The 19,585-nt window shown below is 36.5% G+C and overlaps 1 protein-coding gene across 1 annotated transcript in view; it reads left to right on the plus strand.

The window, feature by feature from the left end:
• HERC2 (HECT and RLD domain containing E3 ubiquitin protein ligase 2) overlaps positions 1-19,585 on the plus strand; it is a gene marked incomplete at its 3' end in the record, with an annotated part of 118,554 nt that overhangs the window by 56,643 nt on the left and 42,326 nt on the right. The window contains exons 31-55 of the mRNA XM_082014277.1: positions 431-604; positions 696-832; positions 914-1,065; positions 1,489-1,680; positions 2,512-2,699; positions 3,178-3,370; positions 3,972-4,154; positions 4,733-4,917; positions 6,659-6,806; positions 6,899-7,095; positions 7,328-7,558; positions 8,234-8,369; positions 8,920-9,063; positions 10,467-10,609; positions 10,822-11,089; positions 11,254-11,396; positions 12,677-12,775; positions 12,871-13,039; positions 13,152-13,277; positions 14,012-14,120; positions 14,270-14,409; positions 16,091-16,281; positions 18,075-18,180; positions 18,353-18,444; positions 19,025-19,200. Of these exons, the coding sequence (XP_081870403.1) occupies positions 431-604; positions 696-832; positions 914-1,065; positions 1,489-1,680; positions 2,512-2,699; positions 3,178-3,370; positions 3,972-4,154; positions 4,733-4,917; positions 6,659-6,806; positions 6,899-7,095; positions 7,328-7,558; positions 8,234-8,369; positions 8,920-9,063; positions 10,467-10,609; positions 10,822-11,089; positions 11,254-11,396; positions 12,677-12,775; positions 12,871-13,039; positions 13,152-13,277; positions 14,012-14,120; positions 14,270-14,409; positions 16,091-16,281; positions 18,075-18,180; positions 18,353-18,444; positions 19,025-19,200 (4,022 nt within the window). The remainder of the gene's footprint in view (positions 1-430; positions 605-695; positions 833-913; positions 1,066-1,488; positions 1,681-2,511; positions 2,700-3,177; positions 3,371-3,971; positions 4,155-4,732; positions 4,918-6,658; positions 6,807-6,898; positions 7,096-7,327; positions 7,559-8,233; positions 8,370-8,919; positions 9,064-10,466; positions 10,610-10,821; positions 11,090-11,253; positions 11,397-12,676; positions 12,776-12,870; positions 13,040-13,151; positions 13,278-14,011; positions 14,121-14,269; positions 14,410-16,090; positions 16,282-18,074; positions 18,181-18,352; positions 18,445-19,024; positions 19,201-19,585) is intronic.

Raw genomic sequence — 19,585 nt, forward strand, 5'->3', positions numbered from 1 at the left:
TGATTGCTATAACTTGACATTTAATATTCCAGTAACAGTGTTTGGGATATGTAATTAAGGATGGCACATCATTTTAGTGAAACCTGGAAAAATAAGCTTGTGTAGTGCATATGTAGAATATGTAAAGATACATACTTCAATTTTTAGATTATTGATAATCTTAGAAGTGTTCAGATAAAGCTTCATTTCAATATAAAAGGTTGTGATGGCTTACTCCCTCCTGTTTTTGAATATTAATGCATTTGAAATTTCATGTAGCAAGATAATGAGTTACAAATAATACTAAGCTTTTTCCTGGCTTTGAAGAAGTTTCCTTTTTGTGTTTTTTTTCCCTCCTGGTATTTTAATTTTGGACCTGGTTTTACATGAAATAACTTATATTTTCAGTAATTTAAAATTTGTTTTAACATGCTACTTTCCTGTTTTGCAGGATAAGTGGCAGCCACTTTTGAGTACAGTTACAGGTGTCCACAAATACAAATGGCTGAAGCAAAATGTCCAAGGCTTGTATCCACAGTCTGCCCTCCTTAACACCATTGTTGAATTTGCACTTAAAGAAGAGCCAGTGGATGTAGAAAAAATGAGAAAGTGTTTATTAAAACAGGTAAAAGGGATAAAAATGAAAATGAGCTTGCATGTATTAGCAGTTTACATAAGTATGACTTTTTTTTTGTTTCCCCTTCCCTCTTTTGCAGTTGGAAAGAGCAGAAGTTCGTCTGGAAGGAATAGATACTATTCTGAAATTGTCAGCAAAAAATTTTTTGCTCCCATCTGTGCAGTATGCTATGTTTTGTGGATGGCAGAGGCTTATTCCAGAAGGAGCCAATATAGGGTAAAACTTTTTGTTGTTGTTGCTTTCACAATTCCTCAGTAAGAAAAAAATACTTATTTTTGTTGTTGTTTTTCTATGAAGGGAACCTCTTACTGACTGCTTGAAGGATGTTGATCTGATCCCACCGTTTAACAGAATGCTGCTAGAAGTAACTTTTGGAAAGTTGTATGCATGGGCTATTCAGAATGTCCGGAACATCCTGCTGGATGCTAATGCAAAATTTAAAGAACTAGGTGAATCTCATTTTGTTGCTGTTGGTTTAGGCGCAAACTGTTTTAAATGAATATTATTGTATTTTTTTAAAGTTCCTAGTAAGTGGGATCCTAAAACTACTTCCCTTGGTTTGTGCTGAGAAATACCTTGACTTTCTGTCCATCCATGTGTTGTTCTACTCCCTGCTGTTTCCTCTTAGCTCACTTTTCAGTGTTTAAGAGAATGTTGCTGGTATCCTAGCAAAGGTCATTGATTACTCATTGGTAACATTTTACCATTAAAATGTAAATTATAAAAAGTTTCTTTGAACTTCAGCTTGTAAGTTCTTAAAGCCAAGCAGGGAATAAAAAAAAAATTTTAAACCATCAATCAAATTTGTAACCTACTTTATTGTAGCTCCCAAATGTCAACTGACTTTGTTATTTATATTACTTTTGACTTAGGTGTGCAGCCTGTTCCTCTACAAACAATTACTAATGAGAATCCAGCAGGACCAAGTCTTGGGACTATTCCACAAGCACGTTTTCTGTTGGTCATGCTCAACATGTTGACGCTGCAACATGGTGCTAATACCTTGAGCCTCCTCCTTAATTCTGGCATGCTAGCATTGACACAAACAATGCTGCGGCTGATAGGTATCAGATCTTTTGGTTTCTTGTTTGGCAGAAAGCACGTTTTAGAAAACTCCTGTATGTTTTACCTGTTGGTGTACCCAAACTACAGAATGACTTTGCTGCTTGAAGATAGTACTTAATGCTATTCACCTTTACTCCTGATAGAAAAACCACATCTGCAAGCACAACTGAGAAGGAAGTTAGTTTGACTGTAGCCTTCATTCAGTCATGATTTTTCTCCTAAGCCTTTGCTGGAATTTAGGGGTGATAGTGTAGTTTTGGTGGAAACATTACAAATAAAAAAAAAGTTTAAAATTTAAAATGGAAACATTAAAAACTGCATACTCCCTGCACATTCAGTTTCATTTGTTCTACCTATTAAAACTGTTCCCAGTCTGCATATTTAAGCTGGAAGCTTCCTTCGTTCTGTTACAAGAGGTTGTGTCATCTTTTTTGCCATGATTCAAGTTATCCTGCTTTTTCTTTCCTGGTTTTCTTAGATAATAGCAAATATTTGGGCTTATAACTTGTACTTAACTGGAGTGCTCATAAGAAGTTTTTCAGAGAAGTTTCTGTTAGAACCAATTAGTCACTGGACTTGTCATTATGAAGTCCCTATTATTTGCCACTTACTTTTGTTCCAAATTAAGTATTTAAAGCCTTGTGCATTTTAAACCATTATATCCTAGTTTCCTAAAAGCTCATCTGACTTCATCACCTGTTAAGTCAGCTTTTCTATTTATTGTTGCTTTTACATTACAAAACTTAAGTGCCTTAAACTTTAGGTGTGACAAAAGTATGTATAAAAACTTTTAGCTGGTTTTAATTTTTTTAATGTTTTTTCCTCTTTAGGACCTAGTTCTGACAATACTGAGGAAGATATGATTGCCTCTTCTCGAGGAGCTTCTGCCACAGTCCTAGAAGAGTCAAGAAAGGAAACTACACCTGTTCAGCTCCCTGTTTCGGGACCAGAGCTGGCAGCCATGATGAAAATTGGTACCAGAGTGGTGAGAGGGGTAGACTGGAAATGGGGTGATCAGGTACAACTTCTTTCATACAGATTTGTGTGTGTTAAAATCTAAAGTCTCTATTCAGTGGACTGTGTGTGAATTTTATGTTCAAACTTTAAAGGTCATCATACATTTCAAAGACCTGGAGAATTAACATAAAATATATTAATTATTTGTTTAACTTCATTTTTGGAGATGAAAAATCTTCTTTAGTGAGTGTCGTGATTCATGATTTAACAGGAAATTGGCTCATTTGTTTGCTACAACATTATGAACTTCCAATTAGGTGTGTATGGCACATAGTAAAATAGATGTAAACATGAGTGTTGCTGTAGTTTACTGGGGTAGTTTCTTTTGAAGATTGTGAAATGCTTTCCCACTCTGTGCTGGATTTTGAAACATTATTAAAGGTTAGCAGCAAATAAGAGCAATAGCATTATTATTTTATGAAATTTGGGTATGAATTAGTGTTGTTGATTGTGTAACTTGAGCCTCTCTCTCCTGTCAGGATGGACCTCCTCCAGGTTTGGGTCGTGTGATTGGAGAGTTGGGAGAAGATGGCTGGATTAGAGTGCAATGGGACACTGGAAGTACAAATTCTTACAGAATGGGGAAGGAGGGAAAATATGATCTCAAACTAGCTGAGCCACCACCAGCAACTCAGCCAACAACAGAGGATTCAGACACTGAGGATGATTCTGGTAAAAAAGCAATTTTCATATAAAAGTGGAGTCATGGTTTTAGTGAATTCTGAAATTGATACCCTAAATAGAAAAAAAAATTATTTCACAGGAGAAAATGCTTCATCAAAGAAGATTAATAGGTGCACATTTCTGACCAGAATCTTTCTTAAGATAGCTGTACTATGAGAAAGGAGGATAGGAAGGATGGTATCACATTTGTTGCATACTCATGGGCCAAAGAAAACAGTATTAACCAACCAAAATAGTTTCAGTTACAGATACCAGGAGGTATACATTTTGATGTATCTTAATGCCTTTCTAAAGTGTGTTTTTTACATGGCTTAATTATACATCTAGTCATGCTGCTTCCCTATTGGCACTGCATTTGGAATTTCTTTTTAAGTGGCGTACTGCTAGAGAATAACTTGAAAATATCTACACAAAATATCTGGTTTATATGTTACTCATGCAGTTGGAAATAAGAAGTCCTCTTCATGTCAAATCATCATAGAGAAAATATTTACAACAAATTTCTCGTATCTTGTTCGTTTCAGAACTCTCTGTGAAACAGATTAACTAAATATTAGTGTATTCCTTTGCCTTTTGTGTCTCCCTTCAGAAGGAGAACAAGTTGAAAGGAATCTCCACCCTACTTCCATGATGCTGACAAGTACTGTGAACCTGTTGCAGACACTGTGTCTCTCTGCTGGTGTCCATGCTGAAGTCATGCAAAGCGATGCTACTAGGACTTTGTGTGGTCTACTCCGTATGCTTGTGGAGAGTGGAACAATAGATAAATCAGGTATATTATATAGAAACAGTCTGATTCATCTATGTGGTTCTGTTTTGTGCTTTGTTGTCTTATAACTTTGAAAATCTTTTGTTACTAGTTTTTAATCCTTTAAGGCCAAAGGCTAGAAAATGCATTTTTAGAGCTTTTAAAATCTTAATTCTTAGCAAAAGAAGTGATCTTGAGCATTCTTAGAACATAAGCAGTAAAAGTAGGAGAAATGCATGAGATGTGGAGCATCAGGATGTGTGTGATTAGCTTAGACAATTAATTTCTTAGCAGTCTCTTTCTGTTTGGGGAGAACAGTATGACTGGGTATGGCATATTCATTTTCATGGCGGCTTTGTAATTTCAGAAGTAGTGCTATTAACTACTTTGAAATGAGGAAACAATATAAGGATGAGAATTGTTTTAAAGGCATATTTAATAAAATTAGTTACAGGCTCTAAAATTGAAGTTGATAGTTCATATAAAGACAATGGAGTAGCTCAATGTTATGATTTGTCCAAAAAAACCTTATGTGGTATATAGAGAATTACATAGCTGGCAGAAAAGTCAACTGTTATATGTATATATCTTTTTGTTTTTAGCTTCCTTGCCAAATAAATTAGTTTATAAAGAACAGCATAGGAGTTGGTGCACGTTGGGATTCATTCGAAGTATAGCACTCATGCCTCAGATGTGCAGCACCCTTAGTACATCTCAGTGGATAACTTTGCTAATGAAAATTGTTGAGGGGCATGAATCTTTCACTGCTGCTTCACTACAGAGACAGGTAATGTGTGTATTTCCAAATTATTTTGATAGGCAATGAATTTAGTAGCCTTCAGTTGTCTTTAAAAAAAAAAAAAAAAGGAAAAAGTGTATTAAAAAAAAGAAGAAAAAGTGTATTTTAAAAAACAGATGGGAAATGTCCTTAAATAAATTTTTAATTAATTGGAAAAAAGATACCGTGTTTTGTTGTATTTAGGATTCGTTGTTTTAAAATATACATCTGTAAGGTTTTAATCCTTCAGGGCACTACAGACTTCCATGTTCTCCTGAAAGCCTGAAGGTTTTCTACAGATGAGAGGTCAAAACGGTGTTCCAAAAATGTATTCCAGAAACTCCCATATAATGTTTCTTAGAAGTGGAATAAAGAAAAGAATAACAGAAAGATGGTTAGGAAAAATCAGCAATTTCATTTTAAAGTCACCAAATTGTGTATTACCTACTGTCCCTCTTTCCATAGTAAACTGTTATTATTGTTTTAATTACAGTTTCTCTTAAGAACCTGCATCTTATTTTGGTATTGTATTTCCCTTGTCCCCTTTCCCCTTTTCTTTTTTTCTTTTAATCTTCTTTTTCTTTTCTTTTTTCTTTTTTCTTTTTTTTTTTCCCCTATTTCTTTTTCTTAGCATCTTGTAGTGTCTTTTTCATGAGATTGAAAAGCAACCTTCTTATGGAATAACTCTTCCAACTTTTAAGGCACGGGGATCAAAAGATCTTCTTAATCTTTCCCTTGATAAGGCATCAGCATTTTTAACTAAAGCCTTTTATCATAAAGGCTTGTGAATGTTTGTGTGATCTTCCAGCAAATTCTTGCCAGTATTTTTAATATGATGAGACTTCTGTCATCATCCAGGACTTAGTGCATTAGAGTCATCTGTGCCGTTCAGGGAATACTGAAAGAAATGAGCATTCCTCATGTACCAGTGTCTAACTTAGTAACAAGAAAAAGATGAGATCTTTAAGTTTTAGAGAGACGTGTATTGATAGAGGTTTACAAGAAGAAAGATCTCTTCTCTGTTACTGGTCACTTGTGTTGTATTTGTCTTCTGGGTAGAAGATGAGGTAACTCAAAACCTGAAATACTTCTCTTGAGAATGTGCAACCCTATCTGCTCTTTGATACTGCAGCGCAGTGCCTTCGCGTGTTCCTTGTCAGTCCTGCACTGTCTAGGTTTAGAGATGCCAGCCTGTTCCTTTTGTACTGTTTTGGAGGCCCTAGTTTCACAGTAACTACTTTTGGGTGTCACTGTGGTTGCTTTTTGCTTTCTTGTATCATTCAGCTTTATATCTCATGATTTTTAGTTATTACAGCTTCATTGTGGAACTCTTGGAAAGTTTCATTCTGAAATATATCTTTAAGTTCCGAATCTGGAATCTGAACAAACCTCCTCATTCTGTATGCCTGTTTTTCCTGTGTGTTTTAGTCATTTACATTGTTTCCCTGTGTGTGTTTGTCTCATGTCCCAAGTATTAAAGAGGTTGGATTCACTATTATAATGTGCCAATAAAATTGTTACTGACTCTGAACTGCCACAACTTCTAAAATATTCCTTAGCAAACTTAACAGAAGATCAGTAGCTCTATAATTTCCACAGCTGGAAAGAAATCAGAAATCAGCATTATCGAAAGAACTGCAAAGGAAGACTAACTTTTAAAATGTCTGTCTTCTGTACGTAGTATGTTTGAGCACTTCTGTAATATTTTGTGACTTAGCATGGAATAACACCAATTTTGTTCTCTTTTTAGATCCTTGCTGTACATTTATTGAAAGCAGTACTTCCATCCTGGGATAAAAATGAAAGGTCAAGAGACATGAAATTTCTTGTGGAAAAACTGTTTGGATTTTTAGGCAGCCTGCTTAGTACTTGTTCTTCAGATATCCCGCTACTCAGAGGTAGAGGAATTTTCCCGCAGTGGCTTATTTTTAAGTATGGAAAATGTGTGTGTTAAATTGATAGCTGTTGTGCAATTGCTTTGTCTTTCTAGAATCTACTCTGAGGAGGAGAAAGGCCAGGCCCCAAGCATCTCTAACTGCCACTCACAGTAGTACTTTAGCAGAAGAGATAGTGGCACTGCTGAGGACGCTCCATTCGCTCAGCCAGTGGAATGGACTCATAAACAAGTACATCAACTCTCAGCTAACCTCCATCACCCACATCTTTGCAGGAAAACAGTCAGAAGGGGTAGTTTCCACGTTTTAAAATAAGCTCATTTTTATAGCAATATTTATTTTGAAATTATAAATACAAAATGCTTGAAACAATATTAAGCTTAATTTTGAAACCATTTTTATATTTATATATGTATTTATGTGTTATAATTTTTAATTTGAAATACGTGTGATTAACTCTGTATTTTAAAGCAGATAGAAGTATATGTTTTCTCCCTACAGTTACTTTTATTGTTCTTTGTTAGGCTCTGTTGGATGACTACTTTCCTGACACTGAGAATCCAGAGGTGGGAGGCCTAATGGCAGTGTTAGCGGTGATTGGTGGCATCGACAGTCGCTTAAGACTGGGTGGACAAGTACTTCATGATGAGTTTGGAGAGGGCACAGTGACACGCATCACCCCAAAAGGGAAAATCACTGTACAGTTCTATGACATGCGAACATGTAGAGTGTGCCCTCTGAATCAACTAAAACCAGTAAGTTCATTTTCATTGAGGCTTTAATACAGGGAAGGCTATGATTAAAAACTGATGTGGTGCAAAGAAAATGTTGGTTCTTCATTGTGTAAATACACTGACATTCAACACATACAGTTGCTTTGAATGCAAATCTAAGGTGGTACTCATGTGAAGATCCATAGGGCATTTAATGCCTGTCTTCATTTGTTGAGGAGGTGAAGGAGAAGGGTTTTGAACAGAAGTCCTTTGACTTGAGGCAAAATCCGAAGTCATGACAATGTGATTTACAGCTCTTACATGAGGGAAGCTTATTTATTTGTATTTAACTTGATTTGCTAACTAATGTAGAAACTCTTGGTGTTTTAGTTTGAATCTTAATCTCAAGTTGGTTAACACAGCTTTAGTGAAAACAAAGTGGTTGGTCTGCTTCAGGGACTGCAGTTCTTATTTGCTGTGACTCTGTTTTGCTTTTTCACCAAGTAGGCTTGCAGTTGTGTGGTACAAATATAGGCTTAGGAGCTATGTAGGGAATAGAAATCCTTTCCAGTTGTTCCTGGTCCATAGCAATAAGATGAATGCTACTTTTTCTCTTCTTCAGTTAATAACCATTGAAACTTTTGAATTATTTTGTAAAATCTTGGAAAATGCTTATCTGTGTTTTTTGTTTTGCCTGGTTCTTCCCCCACTGTCTAGCTTCCGGTTGTGGCTTTTAATGTGAACAACTTGCCTTTCACTGAACCTATGCTATCCATTTGGGCTCAACTAGTAAACTTGGCTGGAAGTAAAATAGAAAAACAAAGAATGAAGTCTCCCAGTCAGGGTATTTCAGGTACAGTTTTTTTGTTGCTGTGTTTTGTTTTTTTAAATAGCTGGATGTACTCTGAGAAAAATACTGGTAACAGCAAATGTACCTAAAAAAAATGGTTTTCTGGAACCTTACTTTTTAGTCAACGTTGAATAGTATGTACTTATGAGACAAGTTTAGCTAGGAAGTTAATTGCTCTGCACTGTGAGTGGAATACTGTTTTTACTTTGGTGGGAAAATGTAAATAAGGTTTGGGTCTGGACTTTTTGTATTGAGTTGTTTGACATTGGATGTGTATAACAGCTGCACTTACTGTGCTATGTATCAGCTGTATGATTGTCCAGGGTATGAAAAGTAGGAAGCCAGTGTTTTTAATACCATCGGTCATAGAATGTGTGCAGATGTTTTATCCAGGTGCTGTTCAAACTATCTCATATCATCAGTTTTTCACAAGCTTTCACACAGTGAGTTAAGATGTAAACTGGTTTTTGGACTGAGGTTGTATGCATGATAGCCTTTGTTCTCTTAATACAAGAGATTCCTAGTGCTAACGGCTTCTTAATATTTCTGATAGGTCAAGTGGATTTGGATCTACTGCGATGCCAGCAGTTAAAGCTGTACATACTGAAAGCAGGCCGAGCTCTGCTTTCTCACCAGGATACACTAAGGCAGATCTTATCTCAGCCAGCTGTTCAGGAGTGTGCATTAAATCCTGCAGGTATTCTGAAATGCAACCCGAGTGTGCTGCTGTTTGTTTAGATGGTAGAACATGTGACTATAACTCTTGCCAGTGGCAGTTGGAGGCTAGAAATTAGGTTTGCCCTCTAAAGACTAAAAATTAAAAATTAAAATTCAGGACTGTTTTAACCTTATATATTAAAAGCATTTTGACTTTTTAACTTAGGTTTTGAAGACTAAGTGGATCAAGTGTTTGAAGCTTGAAATATTGGAGTTAGCTAAATTTGTAAGTCTTCTATAGTTAGTAAGCTTTGTAAGTAATTTTAAAAAACTTGTGGGTTTTTTGCAGTGGTGTCTTTTTCTGCTTCAGAGCTTAAAGTATGAGTTCTGAACTGGCTGTTCCTTTTATTTCAAATGTTACACAGTTTCCAGTGAAACAAGTTCCAGGATGCAGTGTCTTAAGCATAATCTTAAAATTTAAGGAACTGTAGTTTTAATAATTGGAATTCGTTCTTTGTATACATTCATTCTATGTATAAAAATAAGGAAGATGGCTCTGTCAGCTTTCAAGATAGCTATTGATGCCCTTATAGTTTCTATTAATTCTTTGTGCATTTGTATGTCTTTAAATGTACTTATATGTTTGGGTTATTTGTGTATTTCTGGGGGTTTTTGTCAGTTGCCAAATTTTAAGTCAACAGAATCATCAGGAATGGAACATAGTTTTACTTCTATCATCAGTTTTTAAAGGGGAAAAAACCCCACCCAACTTTTTTTTTTTATTTAAATCAGAACAGCATAAGTACATGAGGACTACTAATTGTTTTGTTATTGTTTCAAATACAAGAATTTCGTTTTGTTGGAGTTAAATGAAGACTGAGAACACTTTCCTGAGATAGCCACAGTAAAGATCTAGGAAACATGAATGTTTATGTCAACAAGAATACAAAATCAAATATAAAAGTTGCAGAATCAAGAGGCAGTTGATTCAAAAAAGGTATACTCTTTTGAAGGGATAATGAATACCTATAGGGAGCTCTTCCCAAGAGGTCTATGACAGGGGGTAACTCAATCCAGAAAGTATGCACCATAGTTCTGGGGATCAGTGAGATTGTTGGTTGTCTATATAAAGTGGTTTATCCTGGAAGGACCTCTGTTTAAAAATCTTACTGTAGCAAGGTGAACTCAAGATACTTGTGCAAATTCACTTTCCACTGAGCAGTTTGTAGTAAAACTATTTTAGTAAAATAGTAAATTTTAGTAAAACTATTGCTTTTTTTGTATGGAGGTTGTAGCACACATGATTAGTCTTAAACACATGATTCCATTAGAGAAGAAATACGGGAGAAACAACTATGTTTTATGAACCAGTAGGCCTCAGAATAAGTCTCCTGATTGAATTATATTACATGGTTTTGGTTAAAATAATGTTTTTGTTTCAAGAGGATGGAGCAGTTGCCTCTCCCGACATAGGAGATATGTCTCCTGAAGGACCTCAGCCTCCCATGATTCTTTTACAGCAACTTTTGACAGCTGCTACGCAACCATCACCTGTGAAAGCAATATTTGACAAACAAGAGCTTGAGGTAGAGTGTGTGTTTTCTGTTAATAAGTAACCTAAGAAATAAGTCTGTCTAATTCACATTCCAGCTGAAACTTGTTAAGCTGTAGGTTTGAAAAAAAAAAAAGTGACACTTAACCCTTTTTGGCAGATAACCTTTAATTTCAGGCACACGCACAACAAAATTGTACTAAATATGCTTGTTTTACTCGGACTGATGCATATGTTCTCTTTTAGGCTGCTGCTTTGGCAGTATGCCAGTATCTGGCTGTAGAGTCTACACATCCTTCAACTCCAGTGTTTGAAGACTGCAGCTCTAGTGAAGCTACAACGCCCATCACAGTGCAACATATCCGACCCACAAAAGCAAAGAAACGCAAGCAATCTCCAATTCCACCCCTCCCCATTGTAGTTCAGCTTATGGAAATGGGATTTCCTAGGAAAAACATAGAATTTGCACTAAAATCTCTGTCTGGAACCTCTGGCAGTGCTTCTGGATTACCAGGTATTTCATTTAGTTAAATTAATGATGTGAGAAAGAAAAGGAAAGTTGCAAGCAGATTAAAATGCTACTTAACAAGGGAGCAATTGTTACTTCTCTGTTTGGATGCTGTCTTAAGAACGTCAGAGAATCCCTTGGAGACAGACTGAGTTTGTTTTCTGTATTAGGAGTGGAAGCTTTGGTTGGCTGGTTATTGGATCACCCAGATGTTCAAATTACGGATCTCTCTGATGCTGACACTATCTCTGATGAATATTCAGATGAGGAGATAGCAGAGGAGGTGGAAGAAGCTGAAGCTGCTTGCCCTGTGGTAAAGTATCAACTTACTAAAACCTCAGTCATGCTTAGCTGGCTCCAAATTTTGTAATTCTTTCCTTTTAGGAACTTGGTTAGAGTACAAGGACATTCTGCTGTCCCAAGCTTTCAAGACTGTAACAAGGACCACGTTTGCCATAGTTGGTCTCAGTTTCATCTAAAATAGTCAGTGCTATAGTGGACTCCTTTTTTTTTTTTTTTTTTTTTTAATTTTTTTTTTCCTCTCCCTCCCTTCTTTGGGTCTGAAAAACAGAAGTATGTTAGCAACAAGCAATGACTGAGGAATTAGTGTATAAATGGCAAAAAAATGTTAGTGAAATAACTTGTCTTTTTCTTTATAAAAACTATTTTAACTTACTGGTGATAAAATGACCTTTACAATGCTTATTGAGTGTGATGGCTTTATTGTGAATTTATATTAGGCTTCTGTTGACTTTCAGGAACTGTTTCAGTAAAGGTTTGACAATAAAATGAAATGGGTTCCATATTTCTATTTATTTTTTAAGGAGTTATGTTGAGTTTTCTGGCAAATGTGGGATTTTGTAATTGAAAGAAATGCGTTATATTTTGAAGGCAATTAGCTTGACATTGAATTCTGATAGCTTTATCAGTATTGCAGTGAGAAACTGTGCTATATATTGCCTTGAATGAGAAAAAAAAAATTTAATGCTCAAAACAGAAGGAAGTTTTCTAGAAATTCTCGTTACAGCTGGAATGCAATAGTTCTCTTAAAGTTAATCAAATCTTGAAAGGAATAATTTCTGATAACTACAATCTTACCTTTTTAGTCAGCTTGTTTTTCTAAGGGAATACTTTAAATCCCACTGTATTTAAAAAAATTAGTAGTGTACTTCAGGTAGAAGATTACCATTCACCACTCTCTTGTTTTTTTCCTCTCCAAACAAATAGCCTAAAAAGTGGAATGTGAATGTGTATCTGCAAGGCTAAGTAGATTACTCACAAATACTCTTTGTTCTAATTTTCTTTGGCAAGCAGATTTCATAAAAGCAACTTGCAGCTTGCTTCACACATTTTGAAAATTTGCAGCTACAGTCCTTGGCAAGTCATTTTGGAAACTAAACTTTAAAGTAAAGTAGATCATAAATATTAGCCCTACAGCACCTTGAAGATTTTTCCCATTTTGGCATGCAACTTGGATATTATATGTGTTTGTTTTTGTTGGGTTACCTTCAGTCTCTGCTAACAATTGTATTTATCTGAATAGAAAACAAATTTTGTAACTGTTACATGTTTATTTTGGATTTTCTTTTCCAGTCAAGTGGTGCTGTTGTAACAGAGAGCCAGACCTATAAGAAACGAGCTGATTTCTTAAGTAATGACGACTATGCTGTATATGTGAGGGAGAATATTCAGGTAAGCATGATGATGAAAAGCTATATTGAAACTACTTTCCTTCTGGCACAAAAGTCTGTGCATAGCCATGGCATTTTATTGTCCTTTTTCCCTAGGTGGGGATGATGGTTAGGTGCTGCAGAACCTATGAGGAGGTTTGTGAAGGAGACGTAGGCAAAGTTATTAAACTGGATCGAGATGGATTGCATGACCTGAACGTACAGTGTGATTGGCAGCAGAAGGGTGGTACTTACTGGGTGAGATATATCCATGTTGAGCTTTTAGGTAAGTTCACTGCTAAGTGCTTTTTAATAAAAAACTGAATGATACACTAAGGGAGATCTATTTTTAGGGGGGAGAAACCCACTCACCATGCATTTATTCTTGCAACTCCTAGGTTTCCCACCCCAGAGTTCTGCCTCTCATATCAAGATAGGTGACAAAGTGCGTGTGAAAAGCTCTGTTACCACACCCAAATACAAATGGGGATCTGTTACGCACCGAAGTGTGGGAGTTGTCAAAGGTAATGTACATTCAAAATGGGGCATAGGGAGATAATAAAACTGGAAACCACACAGGCTTTCTACAGTCTTTAAGGAAAGAATCTTCTAGAGACACTTGCAAATCACCCTGTTTTATGGAATATTGCATGATGATAAGAGAGTATAGAATACTGGATGACTGTGACAAATTAATTTATAGACACGTACTCTGTGGCAGCCCAATTTAAGTGTGTTCATCTGCTTTTTCAGCAACTCCACTCACATATAGCGAGGGTCTTTTAAGAATATGTGCAGCTTCCTGTTGTAGTTCTGATTTATACTTTGCATGAACTGCAAATGTTTTTCCTTTAAGAAGTCAATATAACTTGAAGACTTCATATAGAAGGGAGGAGAAAGTGGGATGCATTAGTGTGAAGCTGTAAGGGATGTTATAGCAGTAATCTGTGGGGCATGGATTCTTTGAAGAGGTACAGATTTTGGTCATACTATATTTGTGCTTAGAAGTGCTCTCTTCCTTTGGGAATTGTTCTAAAAAAAATAATTCAGGAATTTAAGTAGAATAATACATAACTTTTAAAAATCTTTAGAACTTCCTTTTCCTCTACACCAGGTCAATACATAGTTCCATTAAAATAAAAGATCACTTCTAAAAGTTAACTTTTATTACATGTTTTGGCTTTGATGTTGCACTGGACATGTTCTGCTCCATTTTATAGAGATTTGCAACACCTGTTTCTGCATGTTTTTGTCACAGCTTTTAGTGCCAATGGAAAAGATGTCATTGTAGACTTTCCTCAGCAGTCTCATTGGACTGGCTTATTGTCAGAAATGGAACTGGTCCCCAGCATTCATCCTGGAGTCACGTAAGTGATGATTTACTTTTTTCTTAATGTGTATGGGTTATCCTTTAGCTTTACTGTCTTGATTCCGCTATGTTGACTTGTGTTACAATTAACTTGTACCATGAAAACTGCTAGAAAGATATTTACTCGTCCTTCTTTTGTGAAATCAGGTGTGATGGCTGTCAGATGTTTCCTATCAATGGGCCAAGATTCAAATGCAGAAACTGTGATGATTTTGACTTCTGTGAAACCTGTTTTAAAACTAGGAAGCATAACACCCGACATACTTTTGGCAGAATAAATGAACCAGGTAAGTTTCAGAATCTAAGTGTTTCTTAGATAAATTTAAAGTGCCGTGAATCTGTTTTTAAAAAACAGGTCTTAAATTTCAGCTCCTTAACATAATGAAATTAGTGTTTGGATTCACCCTCTAGACAACAAAATGTTTTTAGCAGATCATAGCACTGCTACAACTGCATGTGGTGGACTACACAAAAACATCAACCCTTAAGCTTTTTTCGTAGTGTTAAAAAAGTTTAAAAAATATGTCTGTTTTATAGTAACTCTCTATGTCAGACCTGAGTTTTTCAGCTACACCGAGAGTGAAACTTACAATTCTTTAATCCTCCTGCCTTTTGCTGTCAGCCAAAACATAGGTGAATGGAATCCTCATGACAGCAGGTGCAGCTTGAAATACCTAAGATACCTTCTTAGAGCTCAGTTGCTTTTCATCAATTATGCCTATTAATGTGTGATGGCTGTTGCCTCCATGATGTGGAGACTCCAGGGAGGTGTAGTAGGAAAGGGAAGCCTTTTGAAAGACTCAGATTTTTTTGTTTCTAGGGCAAGAACAGATGCAAAACTTCTGGGTTTTGCATTATTATGCAAAACTTACCTGACACTAGCTTTTATTTCTTTTCTCTCCACCTGTCTAAAAATCAATCTGATACCTAGTATTTGCAAGGTGATGCTGGCTTCTGGACTAAACCTCTTCATATTTACATGTAACCAGTCTAATTGATTTGGGAAATGAATAAAACGAATTCCCTGCTAGAAATCATGAACATGCATTGTGTGTGTATGATGGTTTGTCTAAAGGGCAAGAAAGACTTTCCATTAAGAAATTAGTTAATATGGTTGTACAGCTGGTATGGTATGAATCTGTAATCCTTCCTGTTGCCCTGGGTGGCGTAGAGGAGTTACAATATTCTTTTAGTCAGGTTTTCCAGAAGCTACAAACCTCAGTGAAGGGAAGTAGAAGTGAGTTTCTGCAGAGAGGGAAAACAGCAACTAGCTAACCCACCTCATTCTTGAACAAGATTTGGAACTTTTGAGTGTTGTAACTTAGCTATGTCTATTCTCTTGCAAGTGATTTCTGTTGAGGGTTGGTTGCATATTTTTCATATGCTGTGGTGGTGTACAAAATTCATGTGGTGTGGGCCTGTATTTTGAAGTATATATCGTCATAAATTCTGATTTGTATTTCAAAAGGAAGGACCCTTTCAAGTGGCTATTTAGATAAGAATGTTAGTGTTTTAAGGATTTTGTCAGTTTAAATAATGCATGCCCCTGTAACGTTTCATCATTTGATTTTTAGGAATTACTCTTAGTGTCTTACGTTACTGAAGAGAGTAATTTTTTCTTAATTTTTTTTTATGCTATTTTTTACTAAATTATGCTTGATTTCTTAGTACAAATCAGTCATTAGTGTAAGAATAGAAAGTGTGACTATCCCAAATGACAGGTATGAAAACTTGTAGTCAGGTAAAGTGCTTGAAACTCCTTTGAAAAAAAAAAAAAAATGATCTTGAGCTATGCCCTTTAAGTGTGAGTAGTATTACCATACCTATGGGACATACTTCTGTATTCTACTTTTAGACTACATACCTGAAATCTTTGACTTGTTATATTTCCTTTCACCTTGCTTATGGGTTTAATAAAAGCAATTTTCTTTGAGAAGTACATGCTTAACATTTCATTTAACCGTGCAGGTCAGTCTCCGGTGTTTTGTGGGCGTTCTGGAAAGCAGCTAAAGAGACGGCATAGTAGCCAGCGGGGAATGTTACTGGATGATTGGTCAAGAATAGTTAAGAATTTGAATGTCTCATCCTCTGTGAATCAGGCTTCACGTCTTATTGATGGTAGTGAGCAGTGCTGGCAGTCTTCTGGCTCACAAGGAAAGGTAACTTCAAGCCGTAACTGGTTTGTTCTGGCATGCTTTCTCCTTAAGAGGATAAGTATTTACCTTAGAGAAATATATTTGTTTGTTATCTTCATGTAAGATAGAACAGTAGTAAAAACAGACTTCTGAAGTACAAAACTATGTTTCCTCATAGTAAATGTGCCTATTTTTTTAAAGCTTTGCTTTCTAATTATTTCATGTGAATTATAAGGAACTTATGGGATTTTTGAAATACAGGGTAATTATTATATTCTGTAGTTGGTTATATGGTTATAATTGCCTTTTTAGTATAATAACTGATGACAAGTGTTCCTAACAGTCACATTGATTATATTTTAAGTGAGTTTGTTGCAATATGGAAAGCACTTATGTTCTTACTAGCTAAAACTGCCTCTATGCGCTCCCTCACTTGCATACAATCATAGAATATCTCAAGTTGGAAGGGACCCATAAGAATCATCAAGTCCAACTCCCTGCTTTTTTCAAGACTACCTAAAACTAAACCATGTGACTAAGAGCATTGTCCAGATGCTCCTTGAACTCTGACAGGCTTGATGCTGTGACCACTTCCCTGTGGAGCCTGTTCCAGTGACTGACTACCCTTTCAGTGGATAACCTTTTCCTAATGTCCAATCTGAACTTCTCCTGATGAGGCTTCATTCCATTTCCTTGTGTCCTGTCACCAAAGAGAGGAGGTCATCACCTCCCCCTCTGCTGCCTCCCTTGAGGTACACAGTGATGAGGTCACCCCTCAGCCATCTCTTCTCTAAGCTAAGCAAACCAAGTGACCTCATAAGTCTTGCACTTGAGACCTTTCACCATCTTGGTTGCCCTCCTCTGGACACACTACTAGTTTGTTGTCCTTCTTCTATTGAGGCACCCAAAACTGTGCATGCTACTCAAGGCTGCACCAGTGTGGTGTAGAGTGGGATGATCACATCCCTTGACCAGCTAGCTAGGCTATGCTTGATGCACCCCAGGGCATGGTTGGCCCTTTTGGCTGCCAGGGCACACTGTTGACTCATATTCAACTTGCTATCAACCCACACCCCCAGATCTCTTTCCATGAGGCTGCTCTCCAGACTCTCATGCTCCAATTTGTATGTATAAGCGGGATTACCCTGTCCCAGGTGGAGAATTTGTCACTTGGCTCTCTAGCCTATCCAGATCTCGCTGTAAGGCCTCTCTACCCTCGAGGGAGTTCACAGTTCCTGCTAGTTTAGTGTCATTGGCAAACTTGCTTAACGTATACTGGACTCCTGCGTCCAGATCATTTATAAAAAGCATTATTCCTTAGTTTATGGTTTACCACTTTTATTGGCCTGCAGCACTGCTCTGTGTCCAGCCTAGGCACCAGGATTTGTGTCTAGGCTTCTGTCCAGTGTGTTTTGATGCTCTGTTCATGGCCCTGCTCAGAATATACCCAAATACACTTCCTTTGGGTTGTCTACAGACTGTAACCAGAGTTTTACATTATGTCCTATTTCTTGACCTCCAATGGTATTGTGCTTTCTCAGTCTTCTCAATGGCGTTGCTCTTAGGTGAAAGAAATCATTTGCTGCAACTGTTTCTCTTGTATTTGGATGTTGGACAGGCGAGAAGTTCACAAGGTCGTTTCCTTTGGCCAGTTCCCATGCATTGTAGCTGTTGTGTACCATTCGTTTTTCATGCTTTACGAACTTACCATTCGTTTTTCATGCTTTCTTCAAAAACAGCACACGTTTATTCTTCTTAACCATACGGTGGTCTGAACAATACTATCTGAAAATGAAATTCTGTGTGTTTTCCCCTAGCACTGGATTCGCTTGGAGATTTTTCCAGATGTTCTTGTTCATAGACTAAAGATGATAGTGGACCCTGCAGACAGCAGCTACATGCCTTCTTTAGTTGTAGTTTCAGGTATGTGTTCTCATCTCTGAGATGTCTTGAAAAATATTTTTTTTGGTACGTTCACCAGTAGGTATTTATGTGGTTTCAGTTAACATAGTCATCTATTTCGCATGCATAGTGCCTGTTTTTAAGATAAGGTGTTTGTTTCACAATGTTTTTCTTTCCATGTTTTGTTTTCTAGGGGGGAATTCCTTAAATAACCTTATAGAGCTAAAGACAATCAATATAAATCCTACAGATACCACAGTGCCTCTTCTCAGTGATTGTACAGAAGTAAGTGAAGTTTGTGAGCAACTACTCTTGTATGCAACAGAAAAATATTTTGCTGTAAGAGATGGATGAAAAGCACTGTTGTGATTATTAAAGCCTGATTTTTTACTTTTTCTTTAAATTAGCACTATTTCTGGGAGTTTTGTAAAGTTAATTATCCTGATAAGTTTTACCATAATCACAGTGTAGCTCTGTAATAGCCTTAGTAGTAAAGATATTTTAGCTTTCTGGATGTGAATCAATATAACTATGAACCAAGAAGACACCCCAATAAAATTAAATCTGGGGATAATTTTGGTGGGTGATAAAGCTTATTTTGGATAGTAATTTTGATCTTTTTCAGGAACAGCAAGGAGGCATGCATAATGACTTTTTAGAAGATTGGAAGTGAAATAATTATCAAATTAGTGAGGCCATATATTTATCTTAAAGTATGAATTATGTAGGGCTGAAAAGCCAAATATTTAAAATTACAGATTCATTTTGTTAAGGTGACAAAGTCAAGCAAAAGTTCTAATTCTTTCCTATGTTTTATGAAGTTATATATGACCCAAAAGATGGCAATTTAGTTTTTTCTTCTTAGTACCACAGATATATTGAGATTGCAATCAAGCAGTGCAGAAGCTCTGGGATTGATTGCAAAATACATGGCCTCAGCATACTGGGACGTATACGTGCAGAGGATGAAGATTTGGCTGCAGTCCCTTTCCTTGCTTCTGATAATGAGGAAGAGGATGATGATAAAGCTAACACCGGCAGGTAGGTAACTGCAGGGGTGGGGGGGAAATGATAAAGAACGTTAGTGTCTGTATATTCCAGATGGGAGATTATTGTAAGAAGAGCAGCTTAATTAGCTTGAATGGTAGTAAAGAGAAATCAGTATCCTAGTTTGTCAGAATTGTAAGCAGGTCATTTATTGATAAATAACATCTATAATATTATCACATGGGTAAGATGGTAGCATTTTGTACAACTCTTCTGCTTCTGCAATGTACTTGGAGTTGAAAACCTAGCTAAAAAAACTATGTGTTTATATCTGGTATGTGTGGCATGTGTATATTTACTACTGCTCAGCAAAACATTCTGGATTTTTGTTTTTGTTTTATTATAGCCACCACTTAACTGTGGTGGTGTAGTTTGAGTA

This window comes from Phaethon aethereus, assembly GCF_964289735.1.
Source record: "Phaethon aethereus genome assembly, chromosome: 1".
In the NCBI taxonomy this organism is placed as follows: domain Eukaryota; kingdom Metazoa; phylum Chordata; class Aves; order Phaethontiformes; family Phaethontidae; genus Phaethon; species Phaethon aethereus.